This window comes from Lycium barbarum, chromosome 1 (genome assembly GCF_019175385.1).
Source record: "Lycium barbarum isolate Lr01 chromosome 1, ASM1917538v2, whole genome shotgun sequence".
In the NCBI taxonomy this organism is placed as follows: domain Eukaryota; kingdom Viridiplantae; phylum Streptophyta; class Magnoliopsida; order Solanales; family Solanaceae; genus Lycium; species Lycium barbarum.
In genome coordinates this window covers 133,732,828-133,759,961 of record NC_083337.1, presented here as the reverse complement: position 1 = coordinate 133,759,961, position 27,134 = coordinate 133,732,828, and the positions used below count along the sequence as shown (strand labels likewise).

General features: G+C 36.5%; 1 protein-coding gene across 1 annotated transcript in view; it reads left to right on the top strand.

Moving 5' to 3' along the window:
- The window catches only part of LOC132614410 (uncharacterized), a 34,599-nt gene extending 8,207 nt beyond the window's left edge, over positions 1 to 26,392 (top strand). The window contains exons 2-4 of the mRNA XM_060328864.1: positions 24,057 to 24,494; positions 25,411 to 25,512; positions 25,968 to 26,392. Of these exons, the coding sequence (XP_060184847.1) occupies positions 24,057 to 24,494; positions 25,411 to 25,512; positions 25,968 to 26,175 (748 nt within the window). The 3' untranslated portion in view covers positions 26,176 to 26,392. The remainder of the gene's footprint in view (positions 1 to 24,056; positions 24,495 to 25,410; positions 25,513 to 25,967) is intronic.
- The last annotated feature ends 742 nt before the right edge of the window (positions 26,393 to 27,134 follow it).

Genomic DNA, 27,134 nt, shown 5'->3' with positions numbered 1-27,134 from the left:
TGTATGTATATATGTCTACATAATATGATTGTGTTCCTCATTAAGTTCTTGATAATTAATTTGCCAAGGCATAGATACTCTCCAATCCATTTCTTTTCTCTTCCCCTTTGTATGCATGGGACTTCCTCTCGAGCCACTTGGGCCATTTGTTTCTGCATAAACCGTGTTGGGCTTGAAGCCCTTCTCTTGTTTGATCGAGTCTGATTCTGAAAGGGAAGCTATTATTTGCATTTGAAGGCCCAACTATAGGTGAAAATAGTTAACTGATGGGCGTAGATAGGGCCAGCAGCCTAACTTTCTCTTTATATATCTCATGTATTTGTTTGTAATATAGTTGTATATGTAAAAAATACTTGTAAATATTGAAACCCCTATGAATGTTAGAACTTAGGAAAAATGCTTAGTATTATTAGGAAATCGCCTAAACGCTTTCTCAACCTCGCCCAATCTAATACTCGCATGAAATCAACACTCAGTTTCTTAAGTTCTTAAGTTTAAAAATGGTTCAAATATTTGGTCAAGTCTAAATAAGTTCTTAAATTTGGCATTAAGTTGTATTTTTCGGCCTTTCTGCCCCTTATAGAAATCAGGAAATGATAAAGGATAAGTTTTGGGCCTTAAAAACGTTATAACTGTTTCCTTTTGGGTTTCAATATTGGGTTGAATCAAAAAATGAACTCAAGGACTGTTTCTTTAGAACTTGAACTAAAATTTTGAGAAAAGGCCGAGGAGTTAAAATCCAGAATTTTTCAGAATCAAGAAAAATGGGCTCATTTTGCCTTTAACTTTGATAAACTTTTCAGAATAAGATAAAAAGTTTTCGGGTCCAAAAGCCCAAACTTAAGGGACAAATCAAGGAGAAATACACTTGGACTAAGTTTTGAGTAAAACGGCTTGGTTGTGGGCTATGTTTGACATATTGAGCTTTAATAAGATCAAATTGGACTTAACGAAACTTTCCATTTTTTCTACTATACACTTATATTACAAAAAATAAGGAGATATACTCCATACTTTCTTATATATATGTAATTAAAACCTATAAGGACTAAACGCATATCATTAGGATCAAAATAGTAGTGACTTTACCCTTGAGAAATCCCGCGTGTGTCTTGGTCCGAAAATGAAGTGAGTTGAACACTTATACAGGTTTTTGAAACCAAAAACCCTACATTTTAAGGGAACTTTTGGCCAAAATTTTCTTAAGTTTATGATAAAGAAATGAATGACATTTTGTGAAAAACTAAACACTTTCAAGCAAATAATACATTAATCACACATTGAAGCTCGTAGATCAACCGTATTCTGCGGATCTTTAATACTAGGGTGCGTAAAACCTTTCTTAGGGGATCACCAAAACATTTACCTCGAACTTTGGTACCAAAAAGATTTCTCTCTTGCTTGAAAAAATCTTTTACCCGGTTTTCCTAGTTTTCCTTTAATAAATTAGGTGGCGACTCTAAAAAATACCAAAATCCAATTAGTGCACCAATAACCTCACAGTAGCCTTTATGCCTCAACCCACGTAAAAGTGAACCGTAACACATACTTTGGTTATCACGTTTGTAAATGTTCTCTAAAGGAGCCACTTCATCAGATGATCACTTCAAGAAAGACTCAAAGTTACATAGTGATATATCTTCTGCAGTGGATTAGCAGGATTTCATGTCGTCTTCTCCGGCTATAATGACAGATGATTTTTCTCTTGAAGGTGTGGTTTCGAGTATGACATCTTCTGACTTGCATGTTTTGGATATGGACGACATTAGTAAATTTGGTGATTTTCACTTTGAAGCATTAGAGTTTTCTTGATTGTTCCCTAATGGCTTGTAACGTTTGAACTGAATTTTGTCCCTTTTTAGCATTCAATGAAGTGAAAGTTAAAAATCAGCTTTTGTCCTTTCATTGTTTTATTTTCATGTATTAGAACACTCTTTTGAAGAATTTGACTCTACGGATAAGGAATAGCTTGGTTATAGTATAATTGGATCTCCTAAGTTACATATAACTTGTATTAGTATAGTTGTATAAATATATATGGTGGTAGACACAACATATTGCAAGTGACAGAATTAATATATCCTTTCGGTTTTTGCTTCAGCTGAATATCACATTATATTATGGTATCAGAGCATACGTCTGACTCATCGTCCACTTCTCAAACAACAATCATGGCTCAAGCGAACAACCCGTCTCTTCTCCTCTGAACAATGCCCATCACTTTATCTCCATAAAATTAACCTCTACAAATTAAACTATCCTTTTTGAAATACACAAAACTTTGTTGATCCTCGAGGTACGGGACCTTTTTTGCTATGTATGTCCACCTTCTCATGTCATCAATCCGGAATATCTTCGGTGGATCAAACAGGAACAATTGATTATGATCAGCTCCTTTCCTGAGAAGATACAATTCTAGTTGTTATAGGACTATCCACAGTAAAATATGTTTGGGGCACTCTTGAGGCAACCTTCTAGTAGCCATCGAATACTCGAATTCTCAACCTTCATATGCAGCTTCAGAATCTTAAACAAGACAATTTGGCGCGACAATCTTGGTGCAACCTATTTGTCCATCAATCTAGTTTTTCATGCCCGCACCAAGCATGTGGAAATGGACTCTCACTTGGTCTGTGACAAGGTTGCTTGCAAGGATCTCTCTGTTCAATTTCTATTCACCAAAGATATATCAACTTGTCAATGTCCTTATCAAGCGTTTTTTTTTGACCAAATCATTACAAGAAAGTACAAAAAGGGCAACAGCTCTTTTGGCAACAAAAATAATATAATTGACAAAATTCAATATTTGGCAATAATTTAGTTTTATTGTTGGTATGATGAATCTTTTAAAAATATTTTTTTTTGTTGCTAAACAATTTAATTTTGTTGTCATAGTATTGAGTGTTGTTGCAAAAAGTACTTTTGGCAACAACAAAAAGGTTGTTGCGCGTCGTTGCAATAACAGCCGTTGGGAAAAGTTTTTGCAACACCAGTCTATCTATGGCAACAAAAATATTTTTGTTGGCAAATGCCTTCTTTCTTGTCGTGAATTTGAGTTTTATTGGAACGACTCCTTTGAAGAAAGAATTTGACTCCTATTTATGTTAACTAGTAATCCTACGGATAGAGGATAGCTTGGTTCGTATAATCAGATCTGCTAGGTCACGTATAACTTGTATTATTATAGTTTTATAAATATATATGGGGGTAGGCACAACATATTGTGAGTGACAGGAATAATATATCCTTTCGACTTTTTACTTCAATTGAATATCACGTTATATTATCATAATTATTTTACTACTACTAATTTGAAAATGCACGATGAGAAAAGGAGGAATAAAATTAACCGTCAGCAACTTGCATATCAGTCTGTATCTTTTTAAAGGGGCCAATACCTGCATGTTCTCTCTCTTGCCTTATTTAAATTCACTTGATAGTCTAATTTGCCTTCAGTTCACCTTGATGCACTGGTTGCGTGACCGATCACTGTATAGGACTTCTTCTTCATTAATATTTGGAACATGTACTGTACATGTGTTGAACCGGAAATAAAATATTGGTGCCAATTGCCAAATGGCATTGGCTATAGTTGCACTTCCTTTGAAAGCTTTGGTCGCCTAATGATAAAATCAGCTAATCGATGATAAATGCAACATGATAGATGATAGGAAATATCAGTTCAATTATCACCCTATATATTAGTGGCGTCTTCTATGTAACCACACATATACACCCACAAGTATGCACTGTGGCAAGAGATTATTGTAAATTAATTTTATTCTGATTGTTAACTTACAACTATTTCTTTTAATCTGAGTTTAGCTAAACAATGCGAGAAAACTAACAACCAGGGTTGTTGTTGTAATAAAATTAAAGAGAGATTTATCAATACTTCAGACATCAAATTTGAGGTGAAGATTGACCAGTTTGTCAATATGGAAAGAGTTCAGTATCCTAAAAAAATCACTCTTTCTGTCTCAGAATATTTTTCATTTTTCACTTTATAAGATTCAGACAAAGTTCTTCTGATTAATTTTACACTACATTCTTTGGCTTGATAAAAGTTATAACTTATTACTATATTTGTAATGTAATTTTCAAATATTGAAATTTTAGTCTTTAGAAAGTAAATTTAACCTACTTCAATTTATCTTCAAATTGACTGAATTGATTTAATATTGATAATTAAACATGTTATGCAAATTAGGGAAATGCATAATGCATGACACATACTGACATACATTGAACAAAATACCACCGGAGTTACTTATCCAATCTCTATGGAGATTTGTCAACCATATATTTTTGGATATAATAAATGGTAGTGTTAAGTTAGAATACAATTATACTTTCTCCGTCTCAAATTAATAGTCATATTTTGCTTCTCGAGAATTGAATTATGAAAATTTTGACCCCCATTTTAAAATATATTTTTTATCCAATTTTGACCCCATTTTAATACTTTTTGTATAATTTTAAATATCTAAATTTTTAATTATAAATATTAAATTAATTTAATTCAATTTATCTTTAAAAGTTGATCAAATTAACCCTCAAAAATCAAAATACGACTATGAGGGAGTAGTAAATATTTCTGCATAATGACGGGTGGAAATGAAACAAATGAAAATATTATCCTTATCTTAATTTGTATGGGGAGTGCCAGCCTGTTTGTCGTACGGAACACCGAAGAGACAGACAATCGTATTAGCTCCTTTTAAAACCCTTTATAAAGTTGATATGGACATGTACTCCAACATCCATCAATTTTGAATGATATGACTAGGGTAAAAAATATATTCTATTTTAAAAAAAAAGTTAAAAATATTCTTCATTATAAATTTAGGTTAAAAATATTTTTTTCATCATTAAAATTTTTAAATACATCCCTATCTTAACAAAATTTCTCAAAATAACTCGATTTTATTTTTAAACCTGTTTCATTGAAACTCTACCCAACTAAATAAAACACACATATGAGTTACCCTTCACACATTCTTAATTCTATTAACAAATTTAATGGTTGTAGTTTCAAAGCCCCTCTTAATTAAGGATATTTTAATTAATACACCTCTTAGTTTTTAGGAATTTCTTAAGTGAAACTTACATAAATAGCTACCTTTTATTGGCTTCTAACTAGATATAACTATAAAATACAAAATTAAGTGTAACTACTTTTCTTTAAAAACGAGTGTATTTCTGTTTTTTTTTTTTGAAATATAGAGAAATACAGTGAATAGCAAACACTCTCCAGTGAAATCAGGAGCTATTTATGGAATAGATTTTTTGAAATACAGTGAAATACACCGAAATACAAAATTGGGTTGAGTAAAAATAGGCTTTATTTTTTTAACAGATTCTTCTTTTTCTTTTAAAATGGTAAGTTAAATTAAATCAATCATATTTCACGTATTCCATAACAGCTCACGAATCTCTCTCAACCTTTATCACAATCAAAACTTTTTGAATTCAAAAACCACTAAAGATCTGAAAACTTCCAAATATATAAACATATACGCTGGAATACAATGAAATATGGTTGATTGTTTAAGAAATATAAAGTTGTAGTATGCGTATATACAATGGAATACAATGAAATATATCAGCAACTATTTCATAAATTAGAAATACAAAATGCAGATATACATTGAAATACAGCGAAATACAAAAATCGTGATAACAAAGTGGAGTAAAAATAGGCTCTACTCCAACAAAAAAAAAGATAAATACATTTAAATACAGCGAAATAATACACTGAAATATACTGAAACATTTTATCAAACACTTGGTGGGCATGAAGCTCCACAACTCTCATCAATGGTGTTTCTACAATAGCAACCTACTCTCTTGCTCCTAGATGATGCTACAATATCATATTGCTATAATCAATACTATTCTTCATCACTCATAAGATAAACAACACCACATGATTAGCAAACATAAGAAGGATTTTCCTCTTATTTCGGCCTATCCATGGAGATTTAGCAAACGAATTGTTATGGCTGAGCTTCGGCCATTGGCTGGAGATCCTCCATTGCTTTTCTTGTTATCACTGGTGTATTTTTACTTGGAGTATCAATATCCGTCATTAAAATGGAGAGTTAGAGCTTGTTGAAGATATTCTAACAATGGCTGAAAATATATTAAAAAAAATTGAATGAAAAGCAAAGGTAAAGACGATGAATTTTTTGAACAATTGAAGAGAAATACAACAAATAACATAACTAAAATTAGTTACCTGTAGAGATTGGGTAACTGATAAGGAAGAATAAGAAATCGTGCTAATTATGGTGAAGAATAATGGGAGTAAAATACGGTTGTGAATTGAAGAAGTGAGAGAAAAATATTTGGAAAAAAAAAATTGTGGGTAAGTGGGAGAGAGGTACCTTATTTTTAGGGAAATACACTGCAGTTACAAAAACAAGTTATAGTTGGTAATTTGATAAATAATTAAGCTACCAAAAATAATTTAAAAAAAAAAGGTAGCTATTACTAATAAATAAGTCTTAGAGGTAGTTATGGGTTGTAAATTTTCCATTTCTTAATCTATGTGTCCAAATCTAGAACCTCATTTATTTTGGATCTGATGGAGTATTAATTTAACATATCTTTAAGGTAAAAATAATTAATAGGTGCAGCAAAGCGTAAATTTTACTCCCTCCGGATAAAAAAAAAAAGAGTCCACTTAGTCTTTTTTTTTTGGATAAAAAAAAGTGTCCACTTAGCAAATCAAGAAAGAATTAACCTTGTTTTTCCATATTTATCCCTATTAAGTGTTATATGATCAAATCCCAATACCTATTTAATTAGGGATACAACAACAACAACAACAACAACAACAACTTACCCAGTTGGATCCCACAACGTGAGGTTTGGAGAGGGTAAGTGTATGCAGACCTTACCCGAAAGACCCTCGACTCAGAAGAAAACAAGGAAAACAAGGGAATATTTAATTAGAGATAATTTAGTTAAATTACCTATTTTTGTCTAGGAGTTAGTATTTCTTAAGACGTGTGCAAATGGCTAAGTAGACTCTTTTTTTAATCTGAAGGGAGTATAAGAGAACACCTCTCAAAACCCTTCTGTCAAGTTGTCTAACAACACTGTGGAGTACTCCTGAGCTTTGTGCAGAGAGAATTGAAGGCTAAGTAGGCCTTTGGACATGCGGTTTGAAACTATGAGATGAAATCAGCGTTTGGACATGCATTTCATCTCATGGTTTCAAATCTCAATTCGTCTTCAAATCATGGTTTCAAAAATTTTAAATATAAAACTTGACGCATAAGTTTATATTTTGTAAAAAAAGACTCATACGTTGATAATTTTTTTTAACAATTATTTAAATATGCATGCTCGGCGTGAAGAGATTGTTCGTACCATGTGTGAAGATTATATTAAAGAGTAGTTACATTACTATTCATGTTAAATTTTCGTTTTTATTAAACTAAAGTTAGATCAATTGATGTTGTATTTTTTAGAAATTCCTTCTAGTAGCGTATTAATTTTGTTATGAATTATGACTTACTCATTTGGTAAGATTGTATAAGAATTGGAAATGTTTTGATAGTTTTCACAACTTGTGAATTTTTTATGTTTATAAGAGAAATACAACTTGAAATATCCAAATTATATGTCCAAACATGATTTCAAACCATGTCCAAACGGCTCCTAATTAAAAGCAGTAAACGTATCATTGACCAAAAAAAAGGTACACGACCAGACATCGGGTCAAAATAAAACTATATCTCCTTCCTCTTTCTTTTCCAGAGATACATTTGCATTCACCATTTTCTTAAAATTATTTACATTTATAGGATTAACATTAAGACAACATGATCCTAGCTCGTTTCAAGAATGGGTATAACTTGTTTCTAGTAGGAATTTGTTGCTTTAATTGATGTTAACTTAGTTGATAAATTAAAATATCTTTTTTTTTGCGCAGATTGCCCTTCATTTGGGGTGGTCTTTAATTTTTACCCTTCAAATTGGTAATCTTTAATTTATACTCCTCGCCTAACACCCCTTATGAGTTCGAACCCTAGCTTAGGTAAAACAAAAAAAAAATCACTAGTTTGCAAAATTTTGCTACATGGGCAGTAATTCTGCCTAAAGGGTAAAATTTAAAGACCACCATTTTGAGGGGTAAAAATTAAAGACCACCCAGCGAAGGGTAATTCTCCAAATTGCCCTTAAAATATCGTTTTAAATTTGCAAGTATGGACAATTTAGTGGATGTATACATTACTTACCTGCATTACTATTCTTTTTTCAAGAAAATTATATGCATTTTAATACAAACAATTTTTTTAGTGGATGGAAAGGAACAAAAAGTTGCAAATAGATATGGTACTCTCTTCTGGTTAGACAAAGAAACATCACATGCTCTCTATTCACAAGCACTTACCCATTCTTCACGGCAAGCGATCTCTTAACCCTACATAACATATTAAGAACAAGACAGTCTGAGTATCCTGAACTATACAATTACACTGCTATGTGAATTTGGCACTTATTATAACTCAAAATGTACTGTAGCTATTTAGGAAACACGTAGACGACTGATTACAAAACGACAAACATTTACTTTACCTTTCAATTCAAGTAGCTCCACTTGCTGCACTAGTAGCTGTAGCCTGTAGGCTAGTAATGAAAGAAAGGCAAGATTTTTTTATATACTTAATTTCATGTTTTTGTCAGAAAATGGACAATATTGGATATTGATTCATTGATTTCTACGGATGAAACAAGTGATATTTTGACGTTAACAAATAAAAAGTACACGATTAAATTAATACTGTGATAATGGATGATGAGTTTAGTGGCCTGGCATATGTTTTAAATATTTTTTGTCATACATTCTCAAGTCTAGCATATTTTAATAAAAATGATTTCTGATGCTAAAACACATAGGGAAACAGTTCTGTCGGTCTTTTCCTTGTTACGTTATTGTAGGATCTGAAAAATATAAGTTATAGTTCTAAAAGATTTTGGTTTGTTTTATTGAATTAGTGTAATCGGAGCAAATTAAGAATAAGTAATTTGTGTTTTATAAAATTACTTTGTACAACAACAACATACTCAGTGAAATCCCACAATGTGAGGTCTGGAAAGGGTAAAGTGTACGCAGACTATACCCCTATCTCAGAAGACAGGGAGGTTGTTTCCGTATAAAATTACTTTGTATGGCTCAAAATTAGTTTGAGATGCCATATTGCCGCTCGAGGCTACTCGTGATTATTTTGTTACCTTGTTTTCACACCGTCGAGCTACCGGTGATTTTTCACTTGTTATGCTCTTTACTTTTTTTACAGTTAACCGTCGGAAACACCTTGTGAAGTCCATTGTTAATTTCCGGAGAAATGGTTTTTTAGTCCATTATCAAAAAAAAAAAAATAATAATAATAGTTTAATGACCCTTTTACAAAAATTTGCATTGTTTACACACAAGATATCTGAAAAAAACACATAAGATATCTGAAAAGACCATTTTCTTCTATTTAAACTATAAGAGGCGGACTCGGCTCCCATCAAGTGACAATCTCCTCCATTTCGTCCAGTTGTATCTTAAAATATTGACACGTGTCCAGCTTACAATTTAATGGATAGGATTTATTTTTTAACTTAGAGCCTGTTTGGATTGACTTATAAGTTGCTTATAAGCTGTTTTCAGCTTTTTTGTGTTTGACTGGCCAGCTTAAAGCCATTTTATGCTTAAAATAAGCCCAAAAAATTAATTGAGTCCGTTTGACTTAGCTTATCTAAAACATCTTATAAGCTGAAAACAACTTATAAGCTGCTTAAGCCCATCCAAACAGGCTCTTAATCATCTTAACTGTGGTCAACATTCTCCTCTATCTGTTTCATTGTTAGACGACTTAAATTTATTCCCCTTTCTTCCAAATCTCTCATAGAGAACTGATGTAGCTCAATCAAAACTGTGTTTAGGTCTGTCCTAATTATGTGTTGGATTTATACACTGATGTAAATAAAAGTTAGTCCCTCCAATTGCAATGGGTAAGAATGTTCGAAACCATGATTGATAACGAGAGAAGACGCGCTTGTTCAACTTTTGAAAAATCTATGAATCTGGCTCAATTAAAGGGAAAAGATTCATCCTATTATTCACTGGAAGTAAAGAAAACGTGTTGAAGTACAATTTCTAAGTCTTCTGATGTAGAAGAAAATTAAAGGGTGGATGCACTAAAGCTTTCATCTGAGTTTCCATTGACGATGTCGACGATCATTAACTTCTTCTTCCCAATTGGCTGGCCTCAGCATCCTATTCTGCTACTCTTAAAATCTTAATGTTGATCTGTCCCATCTTTAGTGTTGGGTTTTTCTGTGCACAATTCATTTTAGAAGTGTTTGGGTCTAATCAATTCTTAAGAAGCAAAAAAGAGAGCACTTTGGAGGGAACGGTTGCAGTTTGAGGGAACGGTTGCAGAGATTACCCTTTAACTATGGTTAAAAGTATACGAGTTAGTAAAATAAATCACATCCATTGAATTATTAAGTAGCCACGTGTCAAAAGTATTAAGGTAGAACCGGACCAAATGGAGGAGATTGCCACTGGAGGGGAGCCTCTTCCATAAGAGGCAATAGATCTCATTTTCTATAGTTGGACAAATTTTAGGGAGATTGTTTTTTAGTTCTTTTCAAACTTATTTTAGTTTTACGATTTTTTTACGAGAGATCTTTATCTTTTACACACAAGAGATCTTAAAAATACATAAGAGATCTCAAAAGACTATTTTTTTCTATTTAAAATGTAAGAAAGCAAGAGATTTCATTTTCTTCAAATTTTAAGTGAATATATAAAATCGTAGCATTCCAATTCATCCCTCTTATGCCGTACGAGGGTACAAAACAACATGTTCCATATATACTTTATGACAAAAGTCATAGATAGCCCCCTAAACTTTGCTACATTTTCCTCTGGGCTACCTAAATCGAGGGTTGTACCTATTGGGTATCTAAACCAGTCTAAATTGATCCTATTGGGTACCTTTTGCCTATGTGGCGCTTACGTGGCGCAGCAATTGATTACACTTTTTGTTGGGCGCGTGGACAACCCTTTCATCCTTAATTTTTTTTTTGGTTAAAATTTTATTTCTTTTAAATAAAATTTAATAGATAAATTAATAAAAAAGTAACCCACCTCCCCCACCCCAACCCCAGCCGCCTGTCTTGTCCCCTGACTCCACCCGACTGTACGTTTTTTTTTTTTTTTCTCTTCTTCTTCACTGTAGTTCTCTTCTCTTCTCCATCTTCTTCTTTTTGTTTTTTTTATGCACTGTACGTTTCTCTTCCTTTCTTCTTCTTCTTCTTCCTTTTTTTTTTCTCTTCTTCTTCTTCATTATAACACTTCATTTCTTTTAATTATTTATATAAAATTAATTTTTGAATTGGATGTTATTTTTTACCATCATTTTTTTGTTCTTTTTAGATCTGAAAAATAGCATTACCATCTTGTTCACCGGAAAAAATGGGGATTTACCATTATTATGACTCGTTCACCGGAAAAAATGGAGATTCACCATTACTATGACTCTTTTTTTATCTCACCTTTCATTAAAGGTCGGTGGGTTTTGTAAAGACATTGATAGACCTAAATAAGAGAAGAAAAGGGAAATAAATTATTGGTGGGGTGGGGAGACAGCGGTTGGGGCGGTGGTGCTGCGGTCGGTGGTGGGGGAGCGGCGGCCAGTTGGGGGGGGGGGGGCACAAAGGAGATGAAAATTGGGGGAGGGGGTGTATAATTTATTTTTTAATTATTATGATGGACCCCACCGCCACGTGTCACGTTTTCATTGGACAAATTTGCCACGTCAGGGAGAGTGTAATACACTCTCTTAATTTTGCTGATTATTGTGAAAAAAGTACCCAATAGGATCAAATTTAGACTGGTTTAAGTACCCAATAGGTACAACCCTCGGTTTAGGTAGCCCAGAGAAAAATGTGGTAAAATTTAGGGGGCTATAATCCATGACTTTTGCCTATACTTTATTAAATGGTTAGACAAAGAAACATCACATGCTCACACAGAGCACTTTGCCACTGTTAACGGCAATCCCTTAAACCCAACACAACATAAGAACAAGATAGTGCACGTCCTGATTGCATGATACAATTACTGCTACGTGAATTTGGCAGTTCGTTTGGGGTAGTCTAACTTATTTTGTTTTACTTATAAAACAACTGCTTTAGATAAGTTAAGTCAAATGAGTCCAATTATTTTTTTGAGCTTATTTTAAGCACAAAATGACTTTAAGCTGACCAGCCAAACACTCAAAAAAGCTGAAAACAACTTATAGGCCAATCCAAACGGGCTCTTACTATGTTCATTCAGAAAATGCACAATATTGTTCCATTGCTTTCACCTACTGATGAACAAGTTGCCTTCTCAATTTGGAAATCAAACCGAGAAAATGTGGATGCTGTTAATTCAACTGAATACATCAGCTTGGCACTTGCTTATGTATGGGAATTCAATTGACAATTGGCAACTGTACATGTTGAGATGTGTATGTGACTTCAAGGATGTACGGATTATCATCAAGGCGCTGCACTTGCTTCTTGGCTGGGCGATCATATACTCCCTCTCTCAAAATTTACGTAGCACCATTTTCTTTTTGGTCTGTCCCAAAAAGAATGTCACATTTCTGTATTTAGAAACAATTTAACTTTATGAGATGATTTGCATTCACACATTTATATAAGGCTTGTTTTGGATCACACATTTCAAAAGTCTTTTTTTCTTTCTTAAACTCTGTGTCAAGTCAAATGGTGTCATATAAATTGGGACGGAGGGAGTAGCTTTTGGTGAGTGTATCTGTAACATGCCCGGAAAAACATCCAGCTCTTTTTAATTGAATTTTTTTTGTCCCGATCGAGTTTACAAATCTATTCACTTAAAAAACAAAGGTTGGTCGTCTATAAGGACAAGGAAACTTTAAGAAATTTGAGTACATGTAAGGGAAGTACAGGAATTCTTTTTTCTCAAGACTATAGCATTTGTATAAAAATTAAATTATATTGACAAATCATTAATCAAATAATGGAGAAAATTCAAGAATCAACTTGAAGTATATAAAGTTGTCGGTAACAAAAAGTCGAGTGCAGGTTAAGGGAGAATTGGATATATGATTTGTATAGCAACACGAATGGAGGTAGCAGTAGGGCAGGGGAGAATTGGATACATGATTTGCATAGCAATTTAAATATACAAGATGCATAGTATATGATAGATAGCAGTTAAGGTAGGAGTAGTAGGGATAGCTGCTCAGGGTTATGTTTTGCGTAAATTGTACAAAAGACTGGTTTTGTTTGGAGGTAAATAAGGCATGTATGACAACATAATAAGGAAATACAGAAAACATAGTAAGAAGGATAACTACAACTGCGGGCCCCTTGAGGCGGAATCATGCATGCTCACTTTTACCATTTAACATATCACACATACATACATAAACTGTAATGACATCATTAGCTTGCGTCCGGGCCTCCCGCGTCCGGGGTGATCATCTCACGCCGCTCACTAGTGGTGTCATGCCCGTGCCATAAAGACGCGGTGTAATCATTATCCATAAGCCGCCCACCGAAGTAGTGTCATGCCTGGCAAACTAGGCCCGGTGTAGTCATACATAACATAACATCAAGCATGCATGCGAGCTCAAGTAAAAGCTATAGCTCCATCGGAGTGACGTAAGGTCGGGAACCTCCGATTACATTATGAATCATCATCATCGCTATGCCTCGCCTTGAAAGAACTAGTATCGTGAGGTGAGGCAACAACAAGGAATAACGTCAATGAAATCATAAACATAGAAATATCGGGCTCATGAAAGCATAATTATCATCACTATCATAGAACATATCTCATAAGAAGCTCTTAAGGATCTTTAGCTTTCGTTCTTAGAGATATAAAAGGGTCAAGGGAGTATAGGAAAGAGATTATAGTGTCGAAGTCATGCCTTTGAAAGAAGGGGACTAGCCTTACATACCTTTAGGTCTCCTTAACTATATCGGCTAAGCGCTCTCCTTCCGAGCTCACGATTCTACATACAAAAAGGGTTCGTACTAAAGTCAGACAACCGAAAGTATACTTAAGCTTAAACTGAATCGTTTAAGGGCTAACGAAAATTGGACAACATTTTCTTTGTTTCGACAACTTTTCCCATATAATAAAACAACTCTCAAACTTCATAACAACACCCATAGTATCATGTTACGTAAATTCCTTCGAGTTAAACATCATTCAACTTCCCAATTCACTTTCAAAATACTCCACAACCATAACTATAATGCAACATCATCTTCATCATTCATATAATACTTCCTCAATATCATTAGCGTCATTCGTAATAAGATTACATTCCTATTACATCATGAATCACAACTCAAACTACCTTTCAACCCAACGTACCATTATTTGCATATTTGAGTTCATATTCCATATTTGTTCCTAATTCAAGTTCTTCAACTACTCAACACCATCAACAACATCTAGTAATTGAAAAGCTCACCTTTGGTTATGTAGTAATGGTCCTTGGATGGATGTTCTTTACTTGAGAGGAAACCCCAACTTCAATACCAATGGAATTCTTAACTACTACGGACTCTAGTGAGTTTTTCCGCACTTGATTCTCTTATTATTAACCTCTTAATCCTTGATTTCTCCTTATGTTTGTGTTGATATACTTGGAGGAAGGTTCTAGGCTCTTTTGGAATGTGGGAGAAGTGGAAAGATGAGAAAACAAAAGAGGAGTCGTGCATATATAAAACATGAAATTCTGACCCGGCCCGAAATGTACGACCTACTATACGGACCGTATAAATTATACGGTCCGCATAATGGGCCGTACATTTCCTCCGGAATGTCATCCCTCTCTGGAAGGGCTATACGGACAGATATACGGGCCGTATAAATTATACGGTCCGTATATATGACCGTACAATGCATAATTTTTTTCCGAATTTGTTTTCGTCGTTTCGTTTAACCTCCAATCCTCGTGACACCTTCTTGGCACTTGTTTAACACTCCCTTAACAATCTAACGAACCTTATAACTCATCCTCAAGATCTTACTAAATATCCGTTAGCTCGATAACTATGAACTCTTCCCCAAACGCAACTTATACATCGCTCCCTTCGACGAACTTTATCTTACCAAGTCATGTAACTTAAAAATTTTATCGTACATACTTTAAGGTTGCCAAATACCCCTTTATAGTCGTAAGGGCTTCATATTCGTCTTAAGCCTGCATTAGTCTATTTACGACTCAACGTCATGAACTTTCCGAGGTGTAACACTCTTCCCCCCTTAAGAACATTCGTCCTCGAATGTTGAGTTCTCAGGAATTCTGCAGAAATTTTGCCAGAGTTTCCCTTGTAATTTGGCACTACCATCCTGTCGCAGCAACCCAAAATAACATTGCCACACAGGGCTACAGCATCAACAACAAGAACAATGGCCACACACGACCCAAAAGCGATAAAGAAAAATATTGCATACCTAGAAACACTGGCGTTTCATCTTGAGACTCCTCTAGGGGTGTAAATAAATGCGGATAATTGGACTTCATAGCTTCTTCTGCTTCCCAAGTCATTTCCTCTCTGTTATTATTCCTCCATAAAACTTTGACTGAGGCTACCTTTTTGTTTCTGAGTTTCCATACTTGCCTATCCAGTATGGCAATAGGCATTTCTTCATAAACCAATCTTTCGGTGACTTGGATGTCGCTTGCGGGTACTATTTTGGTAGGATCTCCAATGCATTTACGGAGCATTAATATATGGAAGACTGGATGGACTGAGTTAAGCTCTGAGGGTAAGTCTAATTCATAAGCCACTTGACCTACTTTGCGTACAATCTTGTAGGGTCCAATATATCGAGGACTAAGTTTGCCTTTCCTGCTAAATCTCATTATACCTTTCATTGGCGACACTTTAAAAAATACCCAATCATTGACCTGAAACTCCAAATTCCGTCGACGATTATCCGCATAAGATTTTTGACGGCTTTGAGCTGTCAACAGCCGGTCTTGTATAAGCTTAATCTTCTCAACCGCCTACTGGATCAATTCCGGGCCTATTAACTGTGTTTCCCCTACTTCAAACCATCCGATGGGCGATCTACACTTCCTCTCATACAAGGCTTCATACGGGGCTATCTGGATACTGGCATGATAGTTGTTATTATATGTAAATTCAATAAGTGGCAAATGGTCCACCCAATTACCTCCAAAGTCCAACGCACATGCCCGAAACATATCTTTCAAGGTTTGAATAGTGCGTTCCGCTTGTCCATCGGTCTACGGGTGAAATGCGGTGCTAAATTTCACTTGAGTGCCCAGTCCTTCTTGAAAGGACTTCCAGAATTTAGCCATCAATTGTGCTCCTCTGTCAGTAATGATGGATACAGGAATGCCATGAAGTCGCACTATCTCTTTAAGATACAATCTGGCATAGTCCTCCGCTGAATATGTAGATCGGATTGGCAGAAAATGTGCTGATTTTGTGAGTCTATCAACAATCACCCAGATGGAGTCATACTTGCATCGAGAATGAGGTAAGCCGACAAAAAAAAATCCATATTGATCGCTTCCCATTTACAGGTTGGAATTTCCATTTCTTGCAATAGCCCTGACGGTTTTTGGTGCTCAATTTTTACTTGTTGACAATTTGGACATTGAGCCAAATCCACTATATCTCTCTTCATTCCTTCCCACCAATACATTAATTTGAGATCATGGTACATCTTTGTCGCTCCTGGTTGAACGGAATAACGAGAGTAATGAACTTCTTACAGAATCTAACGGCGTAATCCCGCAACATCCGGAACACACAGTCTGCTTCGATACCTGAGAATTCCACCTGCAGAAATCTCAAATGGTGACTTCTCCTTTTGGGGAAGTGTATCTCTATAATAACTCAATTTGGGATCTTCATACTGGCGCCTTTTTACTTCCATGTCTAGGGATGAAACAGTTAGGTTATGAACAATAACTCCTGCATTGCCCGAATCCATTAGAAGAAATCCTAGGCTAGCTAGCTGGTGGAGCTCACGGGCTAACTCTCTCTTTTCTGGCGGGAAATCACACCGACTGCCCATGGATTTACGGCTAATAGCATCGGCTACCACATTTGCCTTTCCAGGATGGTATAGAATATTTACATCGTAGTCCTTCAATAGCTCTAACCATCATCTCTGCCGCAGATTCAATTCCTTTTGCTTGCAAATATATTGGAGGCTTTTGTGATCTGCGTAGATATCCACATGGACCCCGTACAAATAATGCCTCCATATCTTTAGAGCATGAATAACCGCATCTAGTTCAAGGTCATGGGTCGGATAATTCTTCTCATGTTTCCGCAGTTGCCTGGAAGCATAAGCGATAACCTTACCGTGCTGCATCAATACACAACCTAACCCAATACCGGAGGCATCACAATACACAACATAGCCTTCTGATCCTTCTGGAAGTGTCAGGACTGGGCTGAAGTCAACCTGTCTTTCAGCTCCAGAAAGCTACGCTCACAAGCATCGGTCCACTGAAATTTGGCAGCTTTCTGCTTTAGCTTCGTCAACGGTACTGAAATAGAGGAAAACCCTTTCACAAATCTTCTATAGTAACCTGCTAATCCCAGAAAGCTACGAACTTCTGTCGGCGTTGTAGGCCTTGGCCAAGTTTTCACAGCCTCTATCTTTTGAGTATCGACTCGAATGTCGTCAGCTGAGATGATATGGCCCAGAAAAGTTACGGAATTCAGCCAGAACTCACATTTTGAAAATTTAGCATATAATTTTCGAGCTCGGAGAATTCCAAGGACAGTACGCAAATGATCTGCATGCTCTACCTCTGACTTAGAGTGTATCAGGATGTCATCGGTGAACACAATTATAAATAAATCTAGAAAAGGCCTGAACACCTCATTCATCAGGTTCATGAACACTGCTGGGGCGTTAGTCAAGCCAAACGACATCACCCGAAATTCATAATGACCATATCTGGTTCTGAAAGCCGTCTTCGGAATATCTTCTTCTTTGACCCTCACTTGGTCGTACCCTGACCTCATATCTATCTTTGAAAACCATTTGGCTCCTTGCAATTGATCAAATAAATCATCGATCCTCGGAAGCGGATATTTATTCTTTATGGTCACCCTGTTCAGCTGCCTATAATCGATGCACATCCGCAAGGACCCATTTTTCTTTCTTACAAATAAGACCGGTGCTCCCCATGGCGATGAACTGGGCCTAATAAATCCTTTCTCGAGCAAGTCTTTCAATTGTGCTTTTAGCTCTTTCAATTCTGTAGGAGCCATTCTGTAAGGAAGGATACATATTGGCTCAGTATCTGGCAATACATCGATAGTAAATACAATCTACCGCTCCGGTGGAAGACCTGGAAGCTCATCCGAAAACACATCTGGAAACTCGTTTACTACCGAAACGGATTGAAGAACCGACGGTTTTGCTTCAGCGTCATGAACTCGAACTAAATGATAAATATAACCTTTAGCGATCATCTTCCTTGCCTTAAGGTAGGAAATAAATTTGCCTCTTAGAGATGTTGCTCTACCCTTCCACTCCAGAACTGGTTCTCCCGGAAATTGGAATCGAACCACTTTGGCTCTACAATCTACATTAGCATAACAGGAAGCCAACAAATCCATACCCATAATAACATTGAAATCCAGCATTTCCAGTTCAATTAAATTAGCTACGGTGTGTCGACCACACACTGCAATCACACAGTTTTTATACACTTGTCTGGCTATCACGGGGTCACCAACCGGAGTAGATACCTCGAAAGGTTTGATTGGCGTCTTATTCCAATACGACCAGCAATATAAGGAGTGATATATGACAAGGTAGAACCCGTATCAATCAAGCATAAACATCATAAGAAGATACTACCAATATACCTGTAACAACATCGGGGGAGGTCTCAAGATCTTGTCGTCCGGCCAATGCATAAATACTATTCTGGGGACTGCTCAAACTAGAGGCTCCTCCTCTGCCCTTGCCATGGCCCACTGAAACCTGGGAAGTCTTCCCTACGGGGCGCACGGACGACGAAGAACCTGATACTGAACCTGTGGGCTGGGCCCTATCTCTGCCACTCACCGATAGGCAATCACGCATTATATGCCTAATCTGGCCGCAGGCATAGCAAGCATCTGAGCCTCGGCGACACTGACCCGAATATAACTTGCCGCACTGGCTACATCGTGGTACCGAGGGTCTCCTCTGGTCCTGTCCAGGATAAATAGGGCGATCAAATATCCTACCCGCGAACCAAAGAGGTGCACTAGCTGCAGACTGGCCTGAATGTCTAGAATGCTGTGGTCTCTGACCCCCTCTATATTCACCACTCGTACCGGCAGATCTGGCCCTCTTACCATATCCCCTATCAACATCTCGCTCACCTCTGTGCGGTTGTTGTTGCTCTTCTAGGTTTTTGGCATGGGCTTGAATATGCGAGATGTCCATCCCTTCCAGAAGTGAAGTTGTTAAACAATCTTTAAACAACTGTGGCCCTAAGCCACTCACGAACCGATGTAGCCGGTCTCCCATGTCCGCCACCATGGTCGGAGCATATCTGGCCAATGAATTAAACCGGAGACTATATTCCCAGGCACTTATACTCCCTTGCTTGAGATTCAAGAATTTATCAGCAGGAGCCCGACAGACCTCGGGTGGCAAGTAATGACGAATAAAAGCATCCACAAACTCTTGCCATTTCGGGGGAGGTGAGTTTTCTCCTCTTGAAGAAATTCAATTGTTATACCATAGAACAACTACATCCCGGAGTCTATAGGAAGCCAACTCCACGGACTCAGTATCAGAAGCATGAATTATTCTCAGCGTTCTCAATACCTCATCAATAAAGCCCTGCGGGTCTTCATCTGGTTTTGACCCGAAATATTCCGGAGGGTTCAAACTCATAAAATCACGGGCTCGGGCACTCGTCGCCCTATCACCTGGACCCACACTCTGCCGCTGAGCCTGAGCGGGAACTAACTGCGTCAGCAACTGGACGGCATCTCATAGGTCCTGATCTGGAGCAATAGGGGAAGGGGCTGGGGCCCTTTCATGCTCCTCTGCTGCTGGAGGACTAGGAGCGGCATGCGAGGGAGTAGCACCCTGAGCCTCGCTATGTTCTAACTCAGCTGGGGGTTCTCGACTGGTACCTTCTCCAGCGACACCTAATAATGTGTGAATTTATTTCTTCCTTGGTGGCATCGCTGAAATCATAACGCACAATTAGGATAAAAGGAAATCTTACATTATAGCTCTATCGCACGATCTATAAGGAAAAAGGATGGTCATTGTTCCTAAATGCCCCGCAGCCTCTTGTTTATAAGTGTGGCGTGCTTCACACCCATAAACAAGACTTTACCGAACACGACTCGTAGACACACCCTAGGACGGAACAACTCTGATACCACTTTTGTCACGACCCAACTAGGGGGCCACGACGGGTACCCGGAGCTAACCACCGAGCACTATTCACACTGTTACTATTCTGCCCAACCTGTACTTCCATAATCCCAAAAATGGGGCTTACTACGGAATGATTATAAACTAATCCGTAACACATCTATATATATATGTAGATAAGCCCTCACGGCAACAAAATAATGATATACAAAATATACAATGAGGGTCACATAACACGTACCACCCACACATAAGTATCTACGAGCCTCTAACTGAAACACTGGAGTTATGAAGACGGGACAGGACCCCGCCATACCCACGTATGTACACAAAAGAATACATCAGAAACCGCACCTCCGTAATATGGAAGTGCTCCTGTGCAAGCTGATCCGACTCCTAGGAATCTGGGTCGCCTCTCTGTCTACCTGTGGGCATGAACACAGCGTGCATAAAAGAAAAGGGACGTCAGTACGAGCAATGTACTGAGTATGTAAGGCATATATGACAACATAATAAGGAAATACAGAAAACATAGTAAGAAGGATAACTACAACTGCGGGCCTCTTGAGGTGGAATCATGCATGCTCACTTTTACCATTTAACATATCACACATACATACATAAATTGTAATGACATCATTAGCCCGCGTCTGGGGTGATCATCTCACGCAGCCCAATAGTGGTGTCAAGCCCGTGCCATACAGACACGGTGTAATCATTATCCATAAGCCGCCCACCGAAGTGGTGTCATGCCCGGCCAACTAGGCCCGGTGTAGTCATACATAACATAACATCAAGCATGCATGCGAGCTCAAGTAAAAGCTATAGCTCCATCGGAGTGACGTAAGGTCGGGAACCTCCGATTACATTATGAATCATCATCATCGCTATGCCTCGCCTTGAAAGAACTAGTATCGTGAGGTGAGGCAACAACAAGGAATAACGTCAATGAAATCATAAACATAGAAATATCGGGCTCATGAAAGCATAATTATCATCACTATCATAGAACATATCTCATAAGAAGCTCTTAAGGATCTTTAGCTTTCGTTCTTATAGATATAAAAGGGTCAAGGGAGTATAGGAAAGAGATTATAGTGTCGAAGTCATGCCTTTGAAAGAAGGGGACTAGCCTTACATACCTTTAGGTCTCCTTAACTATATCGGCTAAGCGCTCTCCTTCCGAGCTCACGATTCTACATACAAAAAGGGTTCGTACTAAAGTCAGACAACCGAAAGTATACTTAAGCTTAAACTGAATCGTTTAAGGGCTAACGAAAATTGAACACCATTTTCTTTGTTTCGACAACTTTTCCCATGTAATAAAACAACTCTCAAACTTCATAACAACACCCATAGTATCATGTTACGTAAATTCCTTCGAGTTAAACATCATTCAACTTCCCAATTCACTTTCAAAATACTCCACAACCATAACTATAATGCAACATCATGTTCATCATTCATATAATACTTCCTTAATATCATTAGCGTCATTCGTAATAAGATTACATTCCTATTACATCATGAATCACAACTCAAACTACCTTTCAACCCAACGTACCATTATTTGCATATTTGAGTTCATATTCCATATTTGTTCCTAATTCAAGTTCTTCAACTACTCAACACCATCACCAACATCTAGAAATTGAAAAGCTCACCTTTGGTTATGTAGGAATGGTCCTTGGATGGATGTTCTTTACTTGAGAGGAAACCCCAACTTCAATACCAATGGAATTCTTAACTACTACGGACTCTAGTGAGTTTTTCCGCACTTGATTCTCTTAATATTAACCTCTTGATCCTTGATTTCTCCTTATGTTTGTGTTGATATACTTGGAGGAAGGTTCTAGGCTCTTTTGGAATGTGGGAGAATTGGAAAGATGAGAAAAAAAAAAGGAGTCGTGCATATATAAAACATGAAATTCTGACCCGACCCGAAATGTACGACCTACTATACGGACCGTATAAATTATACGGTCCGTATAATGGACCGTACATTTCCTCCAGAATGTCATCCCTCTCTGGAAGGGTTCTACGGTCAGATATACGGGCCATATAAATTATACGGTCCGTATATATGACCGTACAATCCACAATTTTTTTCCGAATTTGTCCTCGTCGTTTCGTTTAACCTCCAATCGTCGTGACACCTTCTTGGCACTTGTTTAACACTCCCTTAACAATCTAACGAACCTTATAACTCATCTTCAAGATCTTACTAAATATCCCTTAGCTCGATAACTATGAAATCTTCTCCAAACGCAACTTATACTTCGCTCCCTTCGACAAACTTAGTCTCACCAAGTCATATAACTTAAAAATCTTATCGTACATATTTTAAGGTTGCCAAATACCCGTCGTAAGAGCTTCATATTCATCTTAAGCATGCGCTAGTCTATTTACGACTCAACGTCTTGAAATTTTCGAGGTGTAACAGAAAAACTGAGGAGTTCTGCCATAGACCTATTAAGGCCTCATTTGTATGCACTTATTGGAGGTCTGAATCTGAATGGTTCAGACCTTAGGCTATTAAGTTCATTTGTTTGCATTAAGATCTAAGCATTTATTGGGTCTGAATAAGTCTTAATCATTAAGATCTTAAACCAAGTCTTAATATCATTAAGAGGTATTCTTATATGAATTTTTTTACCACAAGCTCCACCCCCAACCCCACCCCTCTACCTCAACCCCACCCCCACCACCCACGCTCCACTCCAACCTCACCCCTCCACCTCAACCACACCCACCCTCCACTCCAACCCCCCACTACCCCCACCGGACCAACCCCACACCACCTAGCCCCGCTCCCCACCACCAACCCCACACCACCCACCCCCACTCTCACTCCCTACTACCCCCACCTCCCACTACCAACTCCACTCCACACCACCCCCATTACCTCCCCCTACCTCCCACCCTTCACCCCAACTACCCACCACCCACCCATTCACTTCCACCCACCACCCACCATGACTACAAATCATCTCAACCATTACTAGCGAACAGAAGTGTTTCGATTTTTATCAAATAATATTTTATTTAATTGTATTTATTTTATGATATTTAATTATTTTTTATTTGAATTGTATATTTATTATGTTTAAATGAATACATTATGCACATTCAAATGTTGAAAAACAAACAGTTTTAATCATTTAGTGTTCAGACCTAGAGACAACATCTTAATCATTCAGATGTGCATCCAGATTCAGACGTGTTTATCTTAATGAAAATAAATGAGGCCTAAGCCTTTAAGGCAACAATTTATCACGCTAATTAAGAACTTAACTGACTCTTTTGGTTAAGTTCTTTAGCGCAATAACTTATTACGATAAAGGTACTTTGATAATTTTTTTATGGGGTACTTTGATTACTTTTGACTTTTTTTGCGTCATTTAAGTCCGAATTCGTAATTATTTCATGGTGTGTCATGATATCCCGTTCGAAAATTGATTTTGGAACTGGGTGGTTGCCTTAAAAAATTATACCAAGTAAACATTTTCTTGTTTACGTCATGCTCACATGTCACGCTTATGACATCCAAATCTAGTAGTAGTAGTAAGTAGCTATCACTTTCAAAACAAAAAAAATAAAATAGAATTTTTACTTTTCATGAGTGTGTGTTTCCTTTGAATTGCCTCTTTCCTTCCTTCAATCAGTCATATAAAAAGGAACAATTCCTCCCCAACATACAAGCCATCATCAGATCTTATCCAAACCTACTGGGACTAATTACTAAAATGGTGGCTGAAAGACCACGTACAAATCGGAAAAGATTGATAAAACAGCATCTTGTACAAGGCAAAGAATTTGCTGTCCAACTTCAAACTCTGCTTCAACAACCTCTTGCACATCATAAACCAGTCTTAGCTCAGGACCTTATTCTCAAAATCTTGACATCTTTTACTGAAGCTCTCTCTGAACTTAATTTTGCTGGCTGCAAAGGGGTACTCCAGATCCCGAAGGCTGACAGCGATTTTAGGAAGAAGGACAAGCAAGTCGTGAAGGACCGGCGAGGTTGCAACCGGAGAAGAAGGTGAGATATGGGGAATTTAGAGTTTATGCTCAACACGTTCACGGTGAAAAAAATAGTTTCACAATCAAATTATCTAAGAATTGCTTGCATATAACTTTGTTTAAGAACGTTAATTATATTGCTAATATAAAGAAATGACCGACTAGTATAACAAGTTAAATTATACTGATGAGGTAAAAAATTCATTACACTATTAATACATATAGCTTAAATCCAAAAATTTAAATATGTGTATGTATAATATACTATCGGGTTAAATGATGACCTATCAACATATAAGAGTTTATAACTAGTCTAATTTAATAACCTTAAAAATAAAATAAATGATCTGTTATAACTAGTTAATTAACTAATTACTGATACTATGTATAAAAACTTATGTAACATCCTTGATCTACATGTATATTAAAACGTTAATATGATAGAAAATCAGAAAGTAATTGTAATATGAAAAAGTATTTTATCCTCAGCGACTATGGTTACTTTCAGAAAAGAAGAAGTGATGGTTTTGCTTAATGCATCCAGGAGAATGGACTTTGCCCAAAATCTTTGTTTGATCCTTATATTGTGTTAAAAAATGGAATTCATAGTTATGACTTAGGAATAATCTACGACTAAAAACTTGAATTGCTTGGAAAATAGTACTTTAGATCTGAAATATTTTGACTTCCTTTAGGAGCCGTTTGGTGGAAGAGATTAAGTGGACTATCGCGGTATCAAATTTGGGATTAAATTTGTCCTATGTTTGGTTGTGGATATTACTCAAAACTGAGATAAATTTTATACCAAAATTATGGAATTATCTATTCCATATAAAAAGTGGAATAGTTAATCCTAATTAATTATAATCATAGAATAACCTGATTTTAAACCAATGATCTCTTAATAAAATTCTGACTTCCACTAAACTATGCAGAAATGCATCAGATTCATTCACGAGAGAGTCTACAACAACGGTGGATGGACATGGATGGAGGAAATACGGGCAGAAGGATATACTTAATTCAAAATATCCAAGGTATATATACAACCTTTTCTTGTTTCACCGCATCGTGTACTATGAGAGATGTCAACTAAAGTAAATAACTACCTAAATAAGTACTATATTTACTTATTGAATTGTGTGATTACTTAATCTAAAAATGTTTCAAAAAATGCTTTTATTATTTAATTATGCTCTCAATGCGTTTTATGTGTGGGTTTGATTCTTTTTTATTGGTCAATCATTTAAACCCAAAATCTATATCTAATCTAATATCATGTTAAATTATGAGACCACCTTACCTAATCACACAAACTATTGGAAAGAACAAATGTTTATTTGCTTAATTATATTTTTAATACAACAAAAATATGGAACTGTCATGGAGTAAAAACCCATAGTATTTGTTTTCATTGATATCTTTTTGTTTGCAATATTAAACGTCAGTTTTAGTAATAAGTTTTTTTGTGTTGCTCTTTTCGTGAGGAAAGGTGCTACTATAGGTGCAGTCACAAGTATGATAAAGAGTGCCGGGCCACTAAACAAGTTCAAAGAATCAAAGAGGACCCAATAATTTACCGAACTACATACTTTGACCGTCACGTTTGTAAATTTTCACTAAAGGAGCCACTTCATCAGATGGAGAAGACTCAAAATTACATAGTGATATATCTTCTGCACTGGATGGGCAGGATTTGATGCCATCTTCTCCGGCTATAATGGCAGATGATTTTTCCCTTGAAGGGGTGGTTTCGATTATGACATCTTCTGACTTGCATGGTTTGGATATGGACGACATTAGTAAATTTGGTGATTTTCACTTTGAGGCATTAGAGTTTTCATAATTATTCTTGTAACTTTTGAACTGAATTATGTCCCTTTGTGTCATTCAATATAATGAAGTGAAAGTTCTTAATCTCCTTTTGTCCTTTCATGGTTTTATTTCATGTATTAGAACACCTATTTGAAGATTTGAAGAATTCGACTCCTACGGATAAAGGATAACTTAGTTATAGTATAATTAGATCTCAAAGTCACACGTTGTATAAATATATATGGTGGTAGACACAACATATTGCAAGTGACAGAACTAAAATATCCTTTCGATTTGCTTCAGCTGAATATCACGCTGTATTATCATGATTAATTTTACTACTACTAATTTGAAATACACGAAGAGAAAAAGGAGGAATAAATTGTCAACAACTTCCGTATCACTCCGTATCTTTTAAAGGGGGTCAATAACTGCATATTCTCTCTCTTAATTGCTTTATTTAAATTCACTTGATAGCCTAATTTGTCTTCAATTCACCTTGATGCAGTGGTTGCATGTTGAAACGACACCGAATAGGACTATTTTCATCGATATTTGGAACCTGTTTTGTATAAATGCGTTGAACCCGAAATTGATTATTGGTGCCAATTGCCGAATGGCAATGTACGTTTGCGTTTAAGCTTCTGGCTGTAGCTGTGTCTTTTAGACATTTCAGTGCAATTGGTTATAGTTGCACTTCGTTTGAAAGCTTTGGCCTTTGGAGCATTATTTGTCGCCAATGATAAAAAGCAGATAAAGATGATAAATGCTCATTGATAGATGATAAGAAATATCAGTTCAATTACCACACTATATATTAGCGGCGTCTTCTATGTAATTACAC